This window comes from Fundulus heteroclitus, chromosome 5 (genome assembly GCF_011125445.2).
Source record: "Fundulus heteroclitus isolate FHET01 chromosome 5, MU-UCD_Fhet_4.1, whole genome shotgun sequence".
Lineage (NCBI taxonomy): Eukaryota > Metazoa > Chordata > Actinopteri > Cyprinodontiformes > Fundulidae > Fundulus > Fundulus heteroclitus.
In genome coordinates this window covers 7,983,467-8,002,179 of record NC_046365.1, presented here as the reverse complement: position 1 = coordinate 8,002,179, position 18,713 = coordinate 7,983,467, and the positions used below count along the sequence as shown (strand labels likewise).

General features: G+C 39.2%; 1 protein-coding gene across 3 annotated transcripts in view; it reads left to right on the top strand.

Annotated features, from left to right (window-relative positions):
• rhot1b (ras homolog family member T1) overlaps positions 1-17,412 on the top strand; it is a 30,790-nt gene extending 13,378 nt beyond the window's left edge. Inside the window, exons 9-20 of one of the 3 annotated variants that reach the window (XM_012873170.3) lie at positions 140-238; positions 353-461; positions 563-683; positions 1,276-1,360; positions 3,533-3,678; positions 5,812-5,912; positions 6,221-6,351; positions 8,655-8,738; positions 11,552-11,674; positions 11,759-11,961; positions 14,679-14,801; positions 16,345-17,412. In XM_012873170.3, the coding sequence (XP_012728624.1) occupies positions 140-238; positions 353-461; positions 563-683; positions 1,276-1,360; positions 3,533-3,678; positions 5,812-5,912; positions 6,221-6,351; positions 8,655-8,738; positions 11,552-11,674; positions 11,759-11,961; positions 14,679-14,801; positions 16,345-16,462 (1,443 nt within the window). In that variant the 3' untranslated portion in view covers positions 16,463-17,412. Of the gene's footprint in view, positions 1-139; positions 239-352; positions 462-562; positions 684-1,275; positions 1,361-3,532; positions 3,679-5,811; positions 5,913-6,220; positions 6,352-8,654; positions 8,739-11,551; positions 11,675-11,758; positions 11,962-14,678; positions 14,802-16,323 lie in introns of all 3 variants that reach the window. The other 2 variants (XM_036136806.1, XM_012873173.3) reach the window with 2 other exon arrangements.
• Positions 17,413-18,713: the final 1,301 nt, after the last annotated feature.

Below are 18,713 nucleotides of genomic sequence, written 5' to 3'. Positions count from 1 at the left end.
TGTTACCCACTAATTTCTTGGTGCATGTCCACTGTTGAACGTACATTTCAGGTAGTAACACAGTGCACCAACAATCTGTGTGTTGCAGTCTTTTTTAATTATGTTTTTTGAGTTTGATGCTTAGATTTTTCCTTTTCAGATGAAGCCTCTTTGTGTTAAAGCGCTGACCCGAATCTTCAAAGTGTCCGACCTTGACAACGATGGTATCCTCAATGATAATGAGCTCAACTTCTTCCAGGTGAATTTGCTGCTAGATTTTTCACGCACAGACACAATTTTATTTTTTATCCTTTTAGTTCGTATCCATGTCAGTGAATTTAGTTTTTACAAGCGAGATGTGTCTCTGTGACAGCGTGCGTGCTTCAACAGCCCGTTGGAGCCTCAAGCATTGGAGGATGTGAAAAATGTGGTCAGGAAGAACTTGATTGATGGAGTGCACTATAACGGACTCACTCTAAAAGGTAGGAGCTGGTGGACTGACCGTTCGTCACGATTTCACGCGCCCAGAAACCAGACGCACTTTATTCCTGACTGGGTTTGCTTTGTTTGCACTGTCATGCAGGCTTCCTGTTCCTGCACACGCTGTTCATTCAACGCGGTCGCCACGAAACAACCTGGACGGTTCTGAGGAGGTTCGGATACGACGACGACCTGGAGTTAAATCAGGACTATCTGTTCCCTCCGTGAGTGTCACATGATGGTTCATGAAGCGACAGATTTCCACGTAGCTCTGTCTCAAATCCTATGTGGTAGGGCTGGATGATATAGAAAAAAAGGCATATCGATAAAAATAGAAATCATATTGATCGATATCGATAATTATCAACAAATTCAAAACATATATTTTAAGTGCAGCCCTGGCCATTTTATGATGTTGCTTAGCGACCTATTTTTAGACACAGAACAACAAACACTGAATTGAAACTCAACCCTTTATTTAACCAACTTTTTACCAAAACTGCAAGTTTTAAATAAAGAAAGAAGAATACATCCTCTCTGAACTCTTTGGAAGGGGCGGAGCTTGGTGACGGAGCGACGGGTCTGTGTTGTGATTGGTTGGGAGGATGTAAAGACTGTAATATTAAGATACATGTTAGGCTAGAATGCAAAAGGAAAACTGTTCTATTGAACTTTTTATTGACCCTTTTTTTTTCTATCATCGATATACGTCTATCGATTTATATATATCGTTATTGAGTTATCGTCCAGCCCTAGTATGTAGTGTGACCTTTACCTCCTTATTGAAATATGTGTCAACATCTTTGCTTTTTTTAGGTTAAAGATTACTCCTGACTGCACCACGGAGCTCAATCACAATGCCTACCTCTTCCTGCAGAGCATCTTTGACAAACACGACAAGGTGAAGCCCTGCACAGCCTGTTTTCTGTTCGCTTTAGGCCTCTGTCCTGCCAAGACACTCGCAGGAAGCTGCTCAGTAGCAGAAACACAAACCAGAACGCTTCTCCCCCCCGCCAAGGCCGGCCCCACCCCTGCTGAGGAGCGATTTAACCCGCTTACACGGAAGCAGGATTTAGAGGACAATAAGCCAAGAGGTTAAAGGGAAAGTCAGAGGTTGAGAGTTGGAGGTCGGCCAAGATCTGTTGTGGTCTAGTCTCCATCTGGAAATGTGTAGCCACTGTCAGGGTTGTTTTCTGGGGAAGGAATCCTCACAGCTATTTTCATTTCATTTTAATTTCCCTTAACCCCCATGGTAGTTCTGGAGATTAAGAGTTATTTTCCGGGGCTTAGAGTAGTATGGAAAACAAAACTGTAGTTTGGATGAATTATACAGACCTTAGTTCCTCTTAAGTTATTTAAAAGTTGAATTTATCCATCATGTGTTTGTCCTTCCAAAACTTTGACTTTGTAAATATCTGCCATAAAGAGTCAAGTTTTAGTTGATAAAGGTACGAACCTAGGGTATTTAGGTCTTAAGAAGTCTGGAGTTTGACATGAAATGTATGTAGGAAAACTGATACAGTCTGGGAGTGAGACTCAAAACATTTCTCTCAGCTGCAACACTTTAGTTTTGCAAGCAGGACTTCGTGTAAGATAAGGAAATGTTGCAGAACACCTAGCTCACTGCGATCAAAGCCCAAGGTCAGGTTGTAACTACAGGAATACAGAAGTCAGTTCAGTTCCCACAATGTTTATAAAACACAAAAGTATAGTACCACGAAAGAACACTCACCTCATTTCCTTTTTTTATCGTACATGAATCTTTTACATCATCAAGCAAATTTTAACATCAGACAAAGGTAACCTGAATACATCCAAAAAGATGTCTTAGAGTGGTAATTTTATCTATTAAAAGGTAACCAGACCAACCTGGCCTTATGTGAAAATTCCCCCTTTGTTAAATTATAGATCAGCTGTGACTAACTGCATTTTTTAATTCAGTTTCACCAGCCACAACCAGGCCCGATTAGTGCCATACCTGCAGAATCAAATAGTCACTTAAAAAGAAGAAAAAACATGAGAAATAAAGCCACTCACATCTTACCCACCTGGAAAAAGTTACTTAAGACCACAGTAATCCACAGTGAGAGCCATTATCCACAAATGGAACAACGGTCAACTATCCCAGAAGTTCTCGGACAAGATTGCACCAAGAACGCACTGGCAACTTGTTCAGGTCACATAAGAATGCAGCACAACATCTAAAGCACCACATGCCTAGGTCGCTACAAAGTAGACAAGTGGTGATTCAAAGCACATCCCCAAACCCACCGCTATATGGCTAAAAAGCCAGAAAAGAAAGGGTTTTGGAGTGGCCTAGTCAAAGTCTGGACTCCTGTTGAGATGCTCTGGCATGACCTGAAACAAGCTATTGGTTAAGGCTGCACACTTTATCGTGACTATATTGTCATTGCATTAGATAATGATCAGTGTGTGCAATAGGCCTACTCATATCACAAAAGACTGGTATTTGTTTGCTAATATATTCCAAATGTTATGAACTTTTGTTCCACATGCTGATGTAATATTTAGCTAATCTTACAGCAGTAGATGCTAACGCCGAACACAGAAGACTTTTTTCAAAATGCTGAAAGTCACAGAGTGATGGAAGCACTGACGAGAAAGAGGAAAGAAGAAAATAGGCATATATGACAACTGATATGGCCATCTCAGTATTAACCAATATGAATGCCATCACATCATCTTCATATCCTGCAGCCGTATTGCTCATGCTCAAAACACCCCGATGTTACTCAGTTATATTATTATTATTAAGAGAATCATTCCAAGTTGTCGCAAACACAACTAGTTATTAGGTCTAGGGGGCAGTCGCTTCTTTCACAGAGGGCCAGGTTTGTTTAAGAAGTTTTTACCTCTTAATAAATTAAATCATTGTTTGAAAATGGTTTCTTGTACTTTTTTAGGTAACTTTGTCTGATAATCCCATTTCTTTGATGTTCTGAAACATTCAAGTGTGACAGAGCGTCAAAACCAGAAGCAATCTGTAACAGCGGGGGCACTTTAATGGCACTGCAGATATGAACAACCGTCTTTACCAATGAACCTTTCACAGGACCGTGACTGTGCATTGTCGCCTGACGAGCTGAGGGACTTGTTTGACGTTTTCCCCTACATGCCCTGGGGTCCAGACGTCAACAACACTGTTTGCACCAACGACCAAGGCTGGATCACATACCAGGGCTACCTCTCACAGTGGACGTAAGTACATGTAACGATGATAGAAGGAGACTTGAAGGATTTCTGTCTGTGGATCGCTTACTTGATAGCATCATGTCAACGCTGGATGTCTGTGAGGCCCTGAGCCTGTGAGGCCATAGACAGTAATGTTTACTACTGGGTTCAGGTTGGTCAGTGGGATTTACCATTTAAATTCGCATAATCGGCTACAGACCGGCTGTTTTGGGCATGGGAGCCAAAGTAGACCTTGCCTCTCCCCTAACCCACATGCGCTAGCTAAAACAAACAGCAACAATGGCAGACTTCCGAGTTCCAGTTGTGTTTCAGAAACGATTCAATTTATTGTGTGGGTGACGGTGGCGCAAGAGTTGGGGAGTTCGTCCTGCTGGTTCTATCACCTGCTCTGACCATCTCAGTTGTTGTCTCCTTGGGCAAGACACTTCACCTGCATTGCCTGCTGGGGGTGGTCAGAGGACCCGGTGGCACCGATGTGGCATTGTTAATACAACACCTATTAAGACTCTTCTGGCTTTGATTTCATCTTTACAGTCGAACCTTTCTGTGCAGATCCAGTATTCGGCTCCTTGTGGATGTAGCCAAAGATTCTTCTTCACTGAACGAGGATGGTTAAACATACTTGAGCCATTTTATATTCAAGGGGCAAATATTGTTTTTAGACTTGTAGATTTATAGAAATCAGCGAGATCAGAGGTTATTTCTTTGCTTGTTTTCCCTTTTTGAGCTAAGTCTGACACCTTTCTATCAGATCATTTCTTTTACAAGCTAATGGACTAGGATTAATGTATGTTATAGGTCTGGATAATCGTGGAATAACAAAATGAAGTATGGGAGTAATTTCTTACCATCATGGTCCTTTCCATAGTTCTCTTCCTCATTTTCTTTCTTTTTTCCATCCTTCCTTCCATCCTTCCTGTCTTTTCTTGTGTCCCTCTTTTGTCACTTTCTTCCTTGAGTCCTAACGTCCTCCTTAGGGCTGGGCAACGATTAAAATATTTAATCGCGATTAATCGCACTGATTAATCGCGATTAATCGCGATTAATCGCATTGTATTTACAAACTCCAAGAATGAATTCAAAAGTAGTGTAAAGAGCACTTTTATTTTAATGTTCTGCTGGCTTATGAACAAAAGTGTTGTAACATTTGTAGCACTTATCAGTAACACATATTTAGTGTAAAGCTCAACTTAAACATGTAAAACAAAAAATAGCAATAATAATAAATTAAAGCTTATTGCCACTGACAGGGAATTCTCTTTATGGGGAAAAAATCTACCAATAACAGGCAATTTCTGAGGTAACAGCAGGGAGCAGCATTACCATTTTATGTTCAATACCAAAGTTTAACTTGGCAGTGGTTCCAACTAACTTGTTTCTGTCATATTCCATGCTGGAAGAACTTTAAACTGAAATGCTTGCTAACTCGATATGCTTGCGTTGCTTGCGTTTATTTGACGTTGACACGCGGTTTTTTGTTGTTGCTTTCTCGCGCGCATATAGTGAATGGCAGGGGGAAAACAGGCAAAAAAACATGGATACTTTGAAACGAGAAGCGACTTCACCGACGGCGTCGATGCAGACCCCCCCCGCTCCGCTCCGCACAAAACTTGTTCCGGCCGCCAACTCACCGCCTCGCCTCGCCTAAGCTCGCTCGCGGTACCTGCGGGAAACACCGCCTTCCGCATGTCAGCTGTGTTTTTTTCCGGCCAGCACCTTTCTTCCTCTTTGAATCTGAGGCTGGGCTGACAGCGAGGTTATTGGCGCATTATCGCCACCTACTGTTCTGATTCAAACCCCTACACCGCAGCAACAGACCTTCACAAAATAAAAGCATGTGACCAACATGCGTTAACGCGCGTTAAAGGAAATATCGCCGTTAATAGTCTAATGAGTTAACGCGAAATTAACGCGTTAACTTGCCCAGCCCTAGTCCTCCTATAAATTATTTCCTTCCTACCTTACTTGTTTCCTTCCATCCTTTCTTATTACCGTTCTTATGTCCTTTGTTCCTTTCTTTTACTCTTCTTCGTTCTGTCTTTTTGAGTTTTTCGTCCTTCCTTCATTCCTTCCTAACTTTTATTCTTGTCTTTCCTTCTTGTTCTTACCTTCATAGTAATTTTTCTTTTTCTTTTACAGGTTAACAACTTATCTGGATGTCCAGCGATGTCTGGAGTATTTAGGCTACCTTGGTTACTCAATAATTGCTGAGCAGGAATCCCAAGCTGCAGGAATTACAGGTGAATCTTATTATCTTTTTTTTCCTCATCACTTGAATACAAATGAATGTAAATCGTGAGTTTATGATGGCAGAATACAAAAATTTAAAAAATGTTTATAAAGTAGTACATACAATTTTTACTTAGTATTTTATTCCTGTTTTTTCTCTGCCACCAAACAGTCGAGTTAAATTTCCACTGTGATGTTGGAGAATTAAAGACGCAGATAAGCAATGTTGCTGTTGCCACTAACTGCATGTCTGCTTTGGGTGCGACAGCAGCCTGAGCTGATCCGCTGATACCTGTATTTGTGCTTCGGCCCCCTACAGTGACCAGAGCTAAGAAGATTGACCTGCAGAAGAAACAGACTCAGCGCAACGTCTTCCGCTGTAACGTGTTTGGAGACATGGCCAGCGGCAAGAGCGGCTTCCTCCAGGCCTTCCTGGGTAAAAACCTTGAGGTAGGCGGAGACAAATGGACGTGCTCATGCCAATGTAGGGAGAACGCACTGACAAGCTACAACGTATTAAAGCCACAGACTGGCGGGGTGATTAGCTCAGTAATTTCATTACAATGCACCGGTCAGGAGGTCGGCTATTTTAGGCAGCAGTCACTTCCTGAAGTTGATGTGAGAGAAGCTTGAAGGGTGGGAAAGTGTAAGGATCTGATTAACCTTAAATAGGGCTGACATTTATGGCTGGATGACTGGGTCACAACAATAGGTTTTAAGGAGGTTCCACTTTTTATTTACTGTATAAATCAGATATTTTTATGTCTAAAAGTAAAGAAACACAGAATCTAAAATAATGACTTTAGCTCCTGTAGTTGATAGTTACGCTAGAGATGCACCAATGTAAATGACTGTTTGGCCAAGGTCCAATTTTTGTAACGCTTTGTCCTGCGATGTCAATTTTAGCCAATTCTGCTTTCTCTGAAGAGCTCTGATACAGAGAGATAAAAGCACTGCGTTCAAAATTATTATTTTTTTCAAGCCTGCCACTATCACTCTTTAATTATTCATATTAGAAGCACTCTTGACTGTGTGTTATGTTGGTGAGAGAGCAGTCACTATAAAATTAAATCCCTCATTCATACATATTTTAAACAATGACAAAACACATCTGGAATTTTAAACTGTCTTTAGCATCTTATAATAGTGATGGGCTCTGTTAATATTACTGATCTCTGTGTGTATTTCCAAGTCAATGTCGACCCTTACCTCCACGCTGATATTTTCCCAAACCCAACACATTCTGGTAAAAGCAGAAGCTGAACAATTTTGCTATACCCTGTTGAGCCTTCCTGTTATCTGCTGAAAGTCTCTCACCTGAATAAACCACAGACGGGTTTGTTGAAAAAATGTTTTCCTTTTGATGGCTTCTTGCATCTCTGGGCGCCCTTTTGAAATTTCAAGCAACTCACTGACACTGAAAGAGCCAACCTCTGTGAAAACTTCCACACCAAAGAGTGTTTCTGCCGGTAGAACTTGGTAGTGAATGTGTTCACTGACTGAAAAATGGATAGGGTTCATTTTAGTTTCCGACCAACCAGCTGATTCCTTTTAATTATAGTTGGAATAGTTGATGTAATCCACTGTTTGCCTACCAAAGGCTTTTTAAGTGATGGTAAAACCAAACTCCCTCTCCTTTATATTACATGGCTTCATGCATCAGGCATTCCACTGTCCTTCAATATGGACCTATTACAACAGATTAGTACTCCATGACACTGTGGTCCTCCAAATATCTAATTCCAATAGCAATATGTGAAGAGTATAAAACCACATATATACATGGTAAAGGCGGGACACACACACACACAGAATGTACACACATTTTTTGTTATTATATAGAAATTACAATAAAATTACACATAGCACTCTTCATTTCAAACACATACCAAATTCTCAACGGCTAAGTCCCTACTGCTGAATTTAGGTAAAATGTTTTCGCTGTTTAAGGCATTTTTTAAAAGACTCAAAGAATTACTTATTTTTATTTTCTTTGGCAATTTATTCCTCTCCACAGCTGTACAAGACCCACTTCTTCCTCTTAAGACTTTTAGATTTGTGACTAAATCTGTTAGGGTTCCCCGAGTGGAATAAAGGTGAAAATGATTTACAAATAATAATAAAAAAAAGGTTCCAAAGTATTTGAGAAATAATTTTAGTGACAACTGTGAAAGTGAGCAGCATTATGAGATGGATTATGCATTTTTCTTCTGTTATTCAATGCGATCAATTGAAAATATCAGGATGTAAGCGTGGATGTAACTTGAGAATGGCCTCATTAATCTGAATCAACTTTATTCACCAAGTTTGTGGGTACAAACAAGGTATTTTACTTTGGATTCTAACACTCTCATTGTGTAAAAGCAGATGAGTAACAGCAGCAAACTACAGTAAATGAACAGAAAAGATTGCATTTTTTTATGTAAATTGACATCCCAATAATATCACCTTTATTTGTGTTTATAGTTTCACTTTCTACACATTATTCAACTAAATCAACATTCTATATGCAGTCATCTATTTATAATTGTTACTCTGCCTGATTCGGCTCCCAGCCTGAAGGGCTCATGTTGTAGCGTCACCGATGTTTTTTCCTCTGATCTCCACAGGCACAGAAAGTTGGACTGTGACAGATTTTTAGACGCATTTTTGTTCTGTTTGTAGTTGTATATTACTGATTCATGTGACCTATTTTTACACTCTGTAGGGACGGTTGATATGTTTAATGTGATGTTCCACTTCTCTCTTTCTAGCGACAGAAGATAATTAAAGAGGAGCATAGATCCTACTATGCCATCAGCACAACATATGTTTACGGTCAGGAAAAGTACCTTCTGGTGAGTAGTTCAAATGAGTTGTAATAATGCATGGGTTGTAATAATATTGAGTTATCCATCTGTTACACTGAGTTTATGACTACTGATGGTAAAGTTTCATTTTTTATCGTAAAACTCTATTTGAATGTAGCATCCATAATTACGTTTTACAGTGAAGTTGGTGAAGTACAAAGTTACTTAACACCAACATTTAAGTTTGCCTGTTAGGTGTCTGTATATAGATGCTGTGCATTGTAGTTGTACTAGGCCAGCATGAATATAGCCACTACTATAAGCTTCTTATCTTCACTTAATGCTGTTATCAGGCTAGCACTTTTAAGTTTGACAAAAGCATTAAGCTCATTCAAAGAACATACAGCCACAGTTGGCTTTCCACAAGAAACAACTGAATCTTGAGGGGTTCTCTTGTTTTAATTGTATTTAAATATAATATAAATGTATGGATTGCCCCACTTAGACCTTTATCAGAAGTAGAAATTATCTTGAAGGAGCAGTACACCATTATATTATAAGGGGGCCTGACAACTAGTTGGGCAAAGTAGCAATGGTATTATAATCCAGTTTTTCTACAGTTAAAGTTATAAACATGATTTCTTTTCTCAATTCCGCTACATCAAAAATATTGCTATGGCATTTTCTTCTGCAACTTTTCAGCTGAATTTAATTTAATTTTTATTATTTTTTGGTGCCTACCATTGTAGAACAACTGGCATGTAATAATTAAAACTTGGAGTATATTCAGTCTCAGACTGTTTAGCCAAACTCAAGCAATGCATCGCTGGTACTGATTTGACAGACCTTGTCAGGCCTTCAGAGTAAGAGTCACAAAGAGGCCAACATTAATCCTCGGGATCCTCTGCACACTGAGTGGTGCCTGGAGTCCTGCTATAATCTTGTAAATGTGTTCTCTCTTTTGTAGTGTTCTCGTGAGTGTGTATTGTTGTGTGTCGACTTTGTGGACTCTGCTGCAAATGAACTGCACCTCGGGGACATTAATTATTTCAATTCAACTCATTTCAGTTTACTACGCAAAAACGACACTCAGGTCAAATAGAGTCCTACATAATAGCCAGTTTTGAAAGGTAAATAAGATAAATGTACTGATGAGTCTGTGTATGAGTATATAAGCGAGGGACAAAATCTGCTGGTCAAAGTGAAATCGGTTTTATATTACCTTTTTAAATTCTGTTTATCATTTCCCTTATTACATTTTAAAAAAATTTATTCTTTGTTTAAAAAGGTAAACATTTTAATAAAAATGATCTATTCTTATGGTTTTTATATAGAATTTAAACAGTCTAATAGCATGTATTGCTTTTGTAAAGCTGAAAAATCTGTAAGTTCATTAGAAGTATCTTCATTTAACGTATAGTGAACTATTTTTCTAGAAAAGTAGGTAAGAAGCATCCAACTCCCTTTTTGATTAAGTGCACATGTAAGACCACCCAACCTGTTCTTCCACTTCTGAGGGGGATCGTGTGAAATAATTTCCCAAATCCACTCTGGTCTTATTTCCTTCTTCTGAGGCCTTCCCCTTTGTCTCATAAACTTGTGAGACAGTTTGCTTCTTGCGACTCTCAGCCATTTTCAAAGTATACAATGAGAGCAGCGGTATAGTGGAAAATCGTCCTCTATACCTTTAAGAAAACAGATGTGCTTGTTTCATGTGAGAAATAAAAACATTCCTTCTGCTGTGAAATAAAATTTCTATAGATTTGAACATTTATTTCTATGTTTTACGGGTTTAAAGTTCACATTATAGCTAAATTATTTATTTAAGATAAGAAACACCTTTTATTGTCCCATAATGGGGAAATTCAGGCACGATGGTGGCTACAACACAAAGGCAAAAAATAAAATAAAAACCAGAAAGGAAGTCCATCCATCCATCCATCTTCTTCCGCTTATCCGGGGTCGGGTCGCGGGGGTAGCAGCTTCAGTAGGGAGGCCCAGACGTCCCTCTCCCCAGCCACTTGGGCCAGCTCCTCCGGGGGAATCCCAAGGCGTTCCCAGGCCAGCCGAGAGACATAGTGAGGAAGGCCTCAGACATAGTCTTCCCCTGGGGAATACACAATGATATGAGAATAATATGCAATATGCATGATTCACAAGCCCCAGAGTAGCTAGATCGTCTTAAAGGACTATTTATCACAGCTTCAGTAAAGACTTCAGTAAACTCGCGTCTTGCTTTTATTGAGGATCTTTGCTAAGTGAAGAGTTTGCTGAAGCGGCAGGCTAATGCTAGGATAGTTCTTCTCTATTTTGATATGACTCTTTTCTTGAGTGATTTTCTGTGTACGTCCAAGCTTTTTATATTAAACATGCAAATTTCTAAAGACTAGTGTCATTGACCCGTGATAGACTGGCAACCTATCCAGGGTAGACCCCACATCTTGCCAAATGATCTTTGGAGATTGGCATCAGCGCCTGACACCCCACACCAAGCGACCCTGCAAGGATAAGTGGGTGCAGATAATTGAAGAATGGATGGATGGATAGTGTCACAGCAACATGCTGCATTGTGTTGTGGTTTGTTCCACACAGCTGATGGTCTCAAGCAGAGTTGAACCTCGGCTGAGCCGGTCACATCGCACAGACGGACAAAAGGCTTCAGTGATCAACACAGTTGCTCTCTTACTGCTCTTTCCCAGCAAAAGTTATTGAAACTGTAGCAGATTCTATTTCAGTCCTTTACTCTGTCCTCGTTTTTAATTCATTAGGATCCTTCCTATTGACTGTAATCTGTGATCTATTAGGAATCTATGATCGCTGTTTTTTCTGAATCAATGGATGATTAAGCCATTTCTGTCCAGCTTCATGAGGTATTCCCGGACTTTGACTACCTGACTGATGCTGATATGGCCTGCGACATTGTCTGCCTGGTGTATGACGTCAGCAACCCCTACTCTTTTGAGTACTGCGCCAAAGTCTTTAAGGTGGATCTCTGTGCATTATTCACCCATCAGTAGAATTTCACCCAAAACTCAGCACCTTAACACCTCTCCGTCTGTCTTCCACAGCAATACTTCACGGACAGCAAGACACCGTGCATGATGATCGCAGCCAAGTCAGACCTGCCAGAGGTTAAACAGATGTATGGCTGCAGTCCTCTGGAGTTCTGTAGGAGGCACAAGATGCCGCCTCCGCAGTCTTTCACCTGTAACTCAGCCGCTGAACCAAACAGAGAAATCTACACCAAGCTTACTACTATGGCCATGTACCCGTACGTATGCAGGCATTTAATTTGTGTTGAGGCGTGTAGGTTGAACTAACTTTCATGTCTGGAAATTAGAATTTAAAAACGTGCGACTGAAAGCGAGCACAGGTCAGCTAAGTACACAGCTGAAGGTTGCAGAGGTTAAGATCAGAGCACCAAACTTTATGATTAGCACATAACACAATGGCTACTCCAGAACAAAACTCATAGCAAAGTCTTCAGTTCCATTCTGAGTTCATAAGGTGAACATTTACATGGAGATGTATCGAGGGTGGAGAAGGCAAAGGTAATTTAACATGTTTGATGATGAATGAATTAAAAGTAGTTGTGGCATAACTTTTACTCCAGTTCTGATCTGCATTTATGAGCTTTCCAAACAATGGATGAGTAGAATTTAGCTGCACTGAATGGAAGCAGCTGAAAGTCTCCATCTTCTGCACAACAACTTTATATATTCTTACAAAGAGTCTAGCTTTATTACTGTAATAGAGCTGTCAGAACATTATTGAGGACCTCTGTCATCCCTCACTAACTCTAAAATGTAATTTGGGCCAAAGAGTCACTCCAATCTAATGCTACATGAGAGGGGGGTGGAAGGTTTTAAAGTGCTGAGTATATAAGTTATCATTCATTTAGCTCAGATACTAAGAAGAAAATGACTCCAGGCTGGAGCTAATTATCATGTATAAACATGGAGGAGATTGTTATTATTTGTTTAATGCAATAATGCAATGCACGGGCATCAGTAGACAGAGGAAGAATGCAAAGTAAAAGCCTTGATAAAACTGAATTTTCTTCCCTGAGAAACATTATGCTCACAAACAAGACCCACGGTGACCTTGGTGGGCTTGGTTCAGCTCTTTTGACTTATGACTGGCTCTTAATTTAGGATCTTCTGCAGCCCCATATTTCACCATAACTTTGCAAAAATCAGGGATTTGTGTGTTGAGAACCCTTTTGCGTTTCTGTGCTTTTATGACAGGACTTTGAATTGCCCTGTTTTGTGCATTTATTGTTACAAAACCGTTCTTACTTTTGTGTAATATTCTAATCAAACGTTTTTTGTTGCACAAATGAACAAAACACTGCAAACAAATACAAAAGCAGAACCAAAGTCAAGCAAACAATTCTGCTTTTCTGTTCCAAATATCTTTAAGCTGTTGCCAGATAATGCATCTGTTTCGGGTGTCACTCATAGTTCCATTACACAACACGAGACACACACTCCTCGTTGGTGTTTTCTGTCTCACTTGCTGTGGACCGTCTGCCCCCAACTGATTTTTTTTTTTTTTTTAATTAGTTTTAATTGTTTTTATTTTTGTGGCTTAGAGAGAGGGTGAAGACATGTGGCAAAGGTCCACCAGCTTGGACTTTAACATGGGTTGTGAGCTCTACCATAATGGTATGATCCTATATCCTTATGTGTTATTGGCTGCATGGCAGCCATGCTAACCAATTAGTTTGTTGTGAGTAGAACAGGGAGCTGGCTCATATTGAGTGAGAGCAGAGCTATCACTGCTAAGCATCAGCTCACAGAGCTACATCTTTTGCGATCGGCACATCATTTCTAAGTACCCTGGAGTTATCTCTTATAGCTGTGGCATGGATTGCATCATCCCTACCCTTTAAGCTATGGAAACAGGGTTTTTGAATGTAAAGACTGTTATTGGTGGACTAGAAGATTTTTAAGAAAAGTAAGAGACCCTCCCCCCATCTTTCCTTTGTTAAAAATTAATCTTTTGTTGTGGCCACACATCCATTTGATATGTGTTTTTTTTTTATCAAGAAAATAAAGAAAAATGTTTTTTTTTTGCTTATCAAGCTAGACAATTTCCTGTTCTGTTATTGTCTTGGATAGGCAGGGCTCTAAACTCTATTTGTGTGTCAGAAAAGTATTTTTTAAAAATTACTTATCTGCTTAGAAGACCAGAAATTGTATGTATTTATTTCCCATGTTTTAAGATTTGTAGGTTTCTAGCTTTAAGATATATTTACCCTTTTAAATAATATGTTTCTATTAATGTAAAGTTTAGATTATGTACTAAATATTTCCTTTCAGCTTTGACCTACCTGCAGAAATGAAGAGGTTGTAAAGAGGTGGAGCGTGCGGGATGCTTATTTTCATAACCGTATGATCAGCGTTTACAGGTTAAATGGAAGAGTCTGTGTAGCAGATCCCTCTGATGTTCCAGCTGTCTGTAGGTGGCAGTCTTTTTTTCATCATGCGCCGTGTTCCTCATGGATTACAATGCTGTGTTTGGGATTGTTGCTTTAGGAAAGCTCTCACACATGCAGCCTGTCAAGCGGCTCTTTACTTCAAACACAAACCAGCTTTCATCAAATCAGAGAAAGACTTGATTATTTTCTGCAGCCTGTGTGAGAGAAATGGATTTAGTTATTCTTGTTGGAGTTCTGTTTCTTCTGTTCTGTTGTATTAATAGGTAATCTTCTCCTTTGGTGGTTTGAAATTGGTCTTCAAGAATCTTGCAGTCCACCACTCTGTGTCCTACAGTGTTTAATATCCTGCTGAATTGGCCTGATTTCCTAAATGCAGCTCAGCTAAGGAAGCCTTGTGTGTTTAAAACGTGGTAAATTCCTGGTGACTTCATTTAAACTCTAACGTTTTTTTTCTTCTGTGTTTGTGCTCTCCTTGTCTGTCCCTTCCTCCACCCGTACGCCGGTGTGTTTGTGCTGGTCTCTGTCCTCCCTGCGTGTCTCCTCAGCCACGCCCGGCTGCGCTGCATGTGCACCTGTAACCGGTGCACGTTCTGCTTGTGTCAGAACCTTCTGAACTCTGAGCTGCTGCAGACCGTCAGGACCAAACTCTACGCTGTCGTGCTCAGAAGGTCTCTCATGGAAACTTCTACTTTTTGTGTGTTGACTTCACCAGCGCATGCTCGCCTTCCCCTTTTCCCTCCTTTTGCATCGTTTATCAATCATTTTTTTAAAAGACTGTTTTGTGACATTGGTGGTTATTTATCATGCAAGGCTTTTTTTTCAGGCAACCCTTATGTTTTGATTATTGAAATTATGCATTAATTAATTCTATTTGTTGTCAGATTATCCTTTTGTCCTCCTTACAGGATATCTTTGGTTTCATTTTGATTTAAGTGTCCTCTTATATGTTTTTTTCTTTTTAAGAGATGTTAGCGGCTCAAACTGTATGTAATATTTAATGTGTTACATCCAACAGAGTTAATATTTCTAGTCCTGCTGCCTCATTTTCTAACACTTAATCCTGCCAGCTCCTTTCATCCATATGCCTGTTTGCCTCTTCACCTTCTTCACATTTCAAAGCTTCTGTCCTGCTTCATTGCCCCATTTTCCTCACCTTCACTTGTTTTTTTGTGATTTTTATTTTCTTCTACTGTCACACTTAGACCTCTATTTGCCAATTCAGTGTGAACCTCAAAGGTTGTAGGTAAAGTGAAATAAGGGAACATTGTTTATAAATCGGAATTAGCCAGTTAGTCTTGGTTTGCCTAGTTTTGGAGAGGCCAACTTCTGACCCCAGTTTCTCTTTTTAAGAGCAATAAATAGCATTTAAAAAGTATTTTCTTGCCATCCTGTCTTGGATGATAATCCAAGATTAATTACTGGTCATTTTAGACTCGGTTTGACAACCAACGTTTTAAATTAATCCTCTACAAGGTTTTCTGACTCCAATAAAAAAACGCAGCATTTGTGCGAAAGGTCCCATATAAATTAAGTAGTAATAGTCATTTTAGTTTGATCAGGGGTCCTGAGTTCTCATGGTGTCTGTCATGAGTAAAATTGACCCAAAGAAGTATCAGAACCACAGTTTCTGAATATAGGAAGTTTTGAGAAAATTGTTGAGTTAGCACCTTATGTGATTTTTCCCCGTTAGCATGGCTAGCATTAAGAAAGCTACAGGCTCTTTGTGTATTCCCTTGAGAATGTAGAACCTTACCTAAACTCTGAGAAATGCAAAAGTCTGCCAGCATTTCCCAATTCTTGATTCTTGCAGGGTCCAAGACATGAATCTCACAAAGACAAAACGGAGCAATATCACTACATTGAACCTTCCTGTTATCTGCTGAAATCTCAGTCCTGGATCAATAAGAGCAGCCGTGTGTCTACAGGAAAATATAGTTTCCTCCTAGAATGGAACTTCAATTAAAAACGTTTTATTTTTTTAAACTTAATTTGGGACTTTTATGATTCAGTGACTTTTATGATTCAGGGTCAAGCGAAAATCGGCTGATTCCAGTCATTATCTGATTTCTTGGCGCATCTCAAGTAGTTTTGACAAACCTAAAGAGCATAACTCTGTCTTAAGCCTTTCTGTGCTCTGACTGTTCACGTCTTTTTATGTCTTTCTTCTGATCCCTCCATCTCTGTATTTAGTTTTGCCTCTCTGCTTAACAGACATATAATCCAAGAAGACCTGACGAGCTCCAGCTTCTGGCTGAGGGCAAGTGTCGGGGCCACGGTGTTCGCAGTCCTGGGCTTTGTCGTGTACAGAGTGCTGCTGAAGATACGGTGATCATCTGGCAAACTGATCCAACCATTGTTACCATGGTGGCTAAGGCAGCCAATTTTGATGGATCAAAATATTGGACACTATTTTATGCATTTAGAATATAATGATTTGAAAACTAGATTACTGTTACAAGTCTCTTTAATGCGGTGGAGAAATATCTGCTCCTATATAAACCCTCTACCTTTTCCTGATTCTTTCCACTGTTCTTGAGAATAAATTATTTATTTTGTAACAATTTGTTTATTTGCTTAATCTGATTGAAAATAAAAATACAGATAATATATATTTCTATAAAGTTCTAGATAAGCTGCTGCTAATACATGTGTTGCATATAAAGCTATGTTTGCTTGCTTGCTGATTGGTCTGATAGGGGTTGATTACATTCTATAGTTTTTGGGATGTTTGAGGTCTGTAAATACAGTATATGACATATAATAGCTTGCAGATGTTTTGTTTTCTGCTCATCCATGTGGAAACACAATAACTATGGATAGAAAAACCGGCCAAACACATTTCTGTCTTGTTTGCACAGCTCAGCTGATCAGCAGTGGGTATAAATGTTGCTGCTCTTTCGTGTTTTCCCGAAGAGGTCAGTTTACTTCCAATGGATGCATGAATTTTTGGACTAAGAAATTGACTAAACTTTGTGTAAGCATGCAAGTTTGTTATTTTTACCTGGAAAAAACAGCAATGTAAGCTCATTCAGTTGTTTGTGTTTTTTTTTTTTGTTTTTTTTTAAACAAAGTTTCTCTGGTCTTGCTCATTTAAGCGCAGAAGAGTTGATGAAGAAGCGATGACTCCTGTGAGAGGCATCTCTCCTCGTCAATAAAGATGCAAAAATGTGACTTAAAAGTGCTAATTTTCACAAAGGAACACCGAATCACCACAGTATTCATGTATTCCTTCTGCCCGAACTTTCTGAACGTTTACAATAAATGAATGGTTATAACGTGGTGGAATGAAATCTGTTTTTCATCGCCGATGCTCTATGTGGTGAACAAAATGGGATTTTTTTTTATTATAACTTTATCTGGCATTACTGTTTAATACCTGCTGTTCTTCTGATGTCTCAAGCACAAGGGGGCAGTATTGGTTAAAAAAAATATTTTCTGACAGCAGACTTATCAGCGTCCATACACACATGGTGATATTCAATAAATTGTAATATAATTGAAAAGTTAATTTATTTCACTAACCCAATTCAATAAGTAAAACAGATTATACAGATTAAGTACAAACAGACCGGTGTTTTAAAGTCTATATTTCTCTTAATTATGATTTTCTGCTTACAGCTAATGACACGTTTAAGATTAAAACGTTACTTCAGACAATAAAACAAAGATCGTTTTATGTACAGAAATGGGAGCTTAATCTTGAGAAAGAAAAGTTCAACTGAGGCTCACAGAGAACAGACGCTCTGTTTGGAAATCTTTGGTTGAGTTTTGGTCTGAAATGGCGTGGCCAGGGCATGGATAATTTCTGGGGGGAAAAATCCAACAACTTCAGGGTAGCCTTCCTCTCCTACTGATGCTAAACAGTTAGGAAGAAAACACCTTCAGACATGTCATGTCCAAATTCATAATCATCTAGGCATGGCCCCATATGACATTCTCAAGCCACGATAAAAGTGTGTAAAAATAATCCTATTAAATGTCATTAACACAACAAGGTGTATCAGTTTTTATTTTTAATAGAAAAGCTACACTAGATCCTACTGCAGTTAAAATTATATAACTTTATTACATTAACTATGCCATTCAATTTGATTTTCATTTTGATACATAGACTTAAACATAGTACATAAACACCTGGTACTCTTTATTGGACCAAATGATGTCCATTTTGTTCTGACTGAAGCAAGTATAACAAGCCAATATTAGCTGGTTAATTAGTAGAGCTATCTGCTCCAGTAGCCCCAGCCTACAGTTAGCTGCTAACCAAACATACTGCACATAGCTTGGTGCTGTAGGGTGAAAATATTCTCAGAGTAGTGGGTGGCACACATTTAGTTCCTACCCCATAAGCTTGTCAAGGGCACAACCCACACACTCAGCTCTGCTGCTCAGCCCACAGGTGTATTCACCTTGCAATTGTTCATGGGAAAAATACATTTGTTTTTCCAATGGTATAAGATATGTTGTTTAGAAGCATCATTACAGTACAGGGGGAAAAAAACTCTTACTATTTATTCCGTTTATTCCTTGCTATTTGAAAACATTTTTTTTTTAAGCTAGTGAAGGAGCTATAGCGTGTA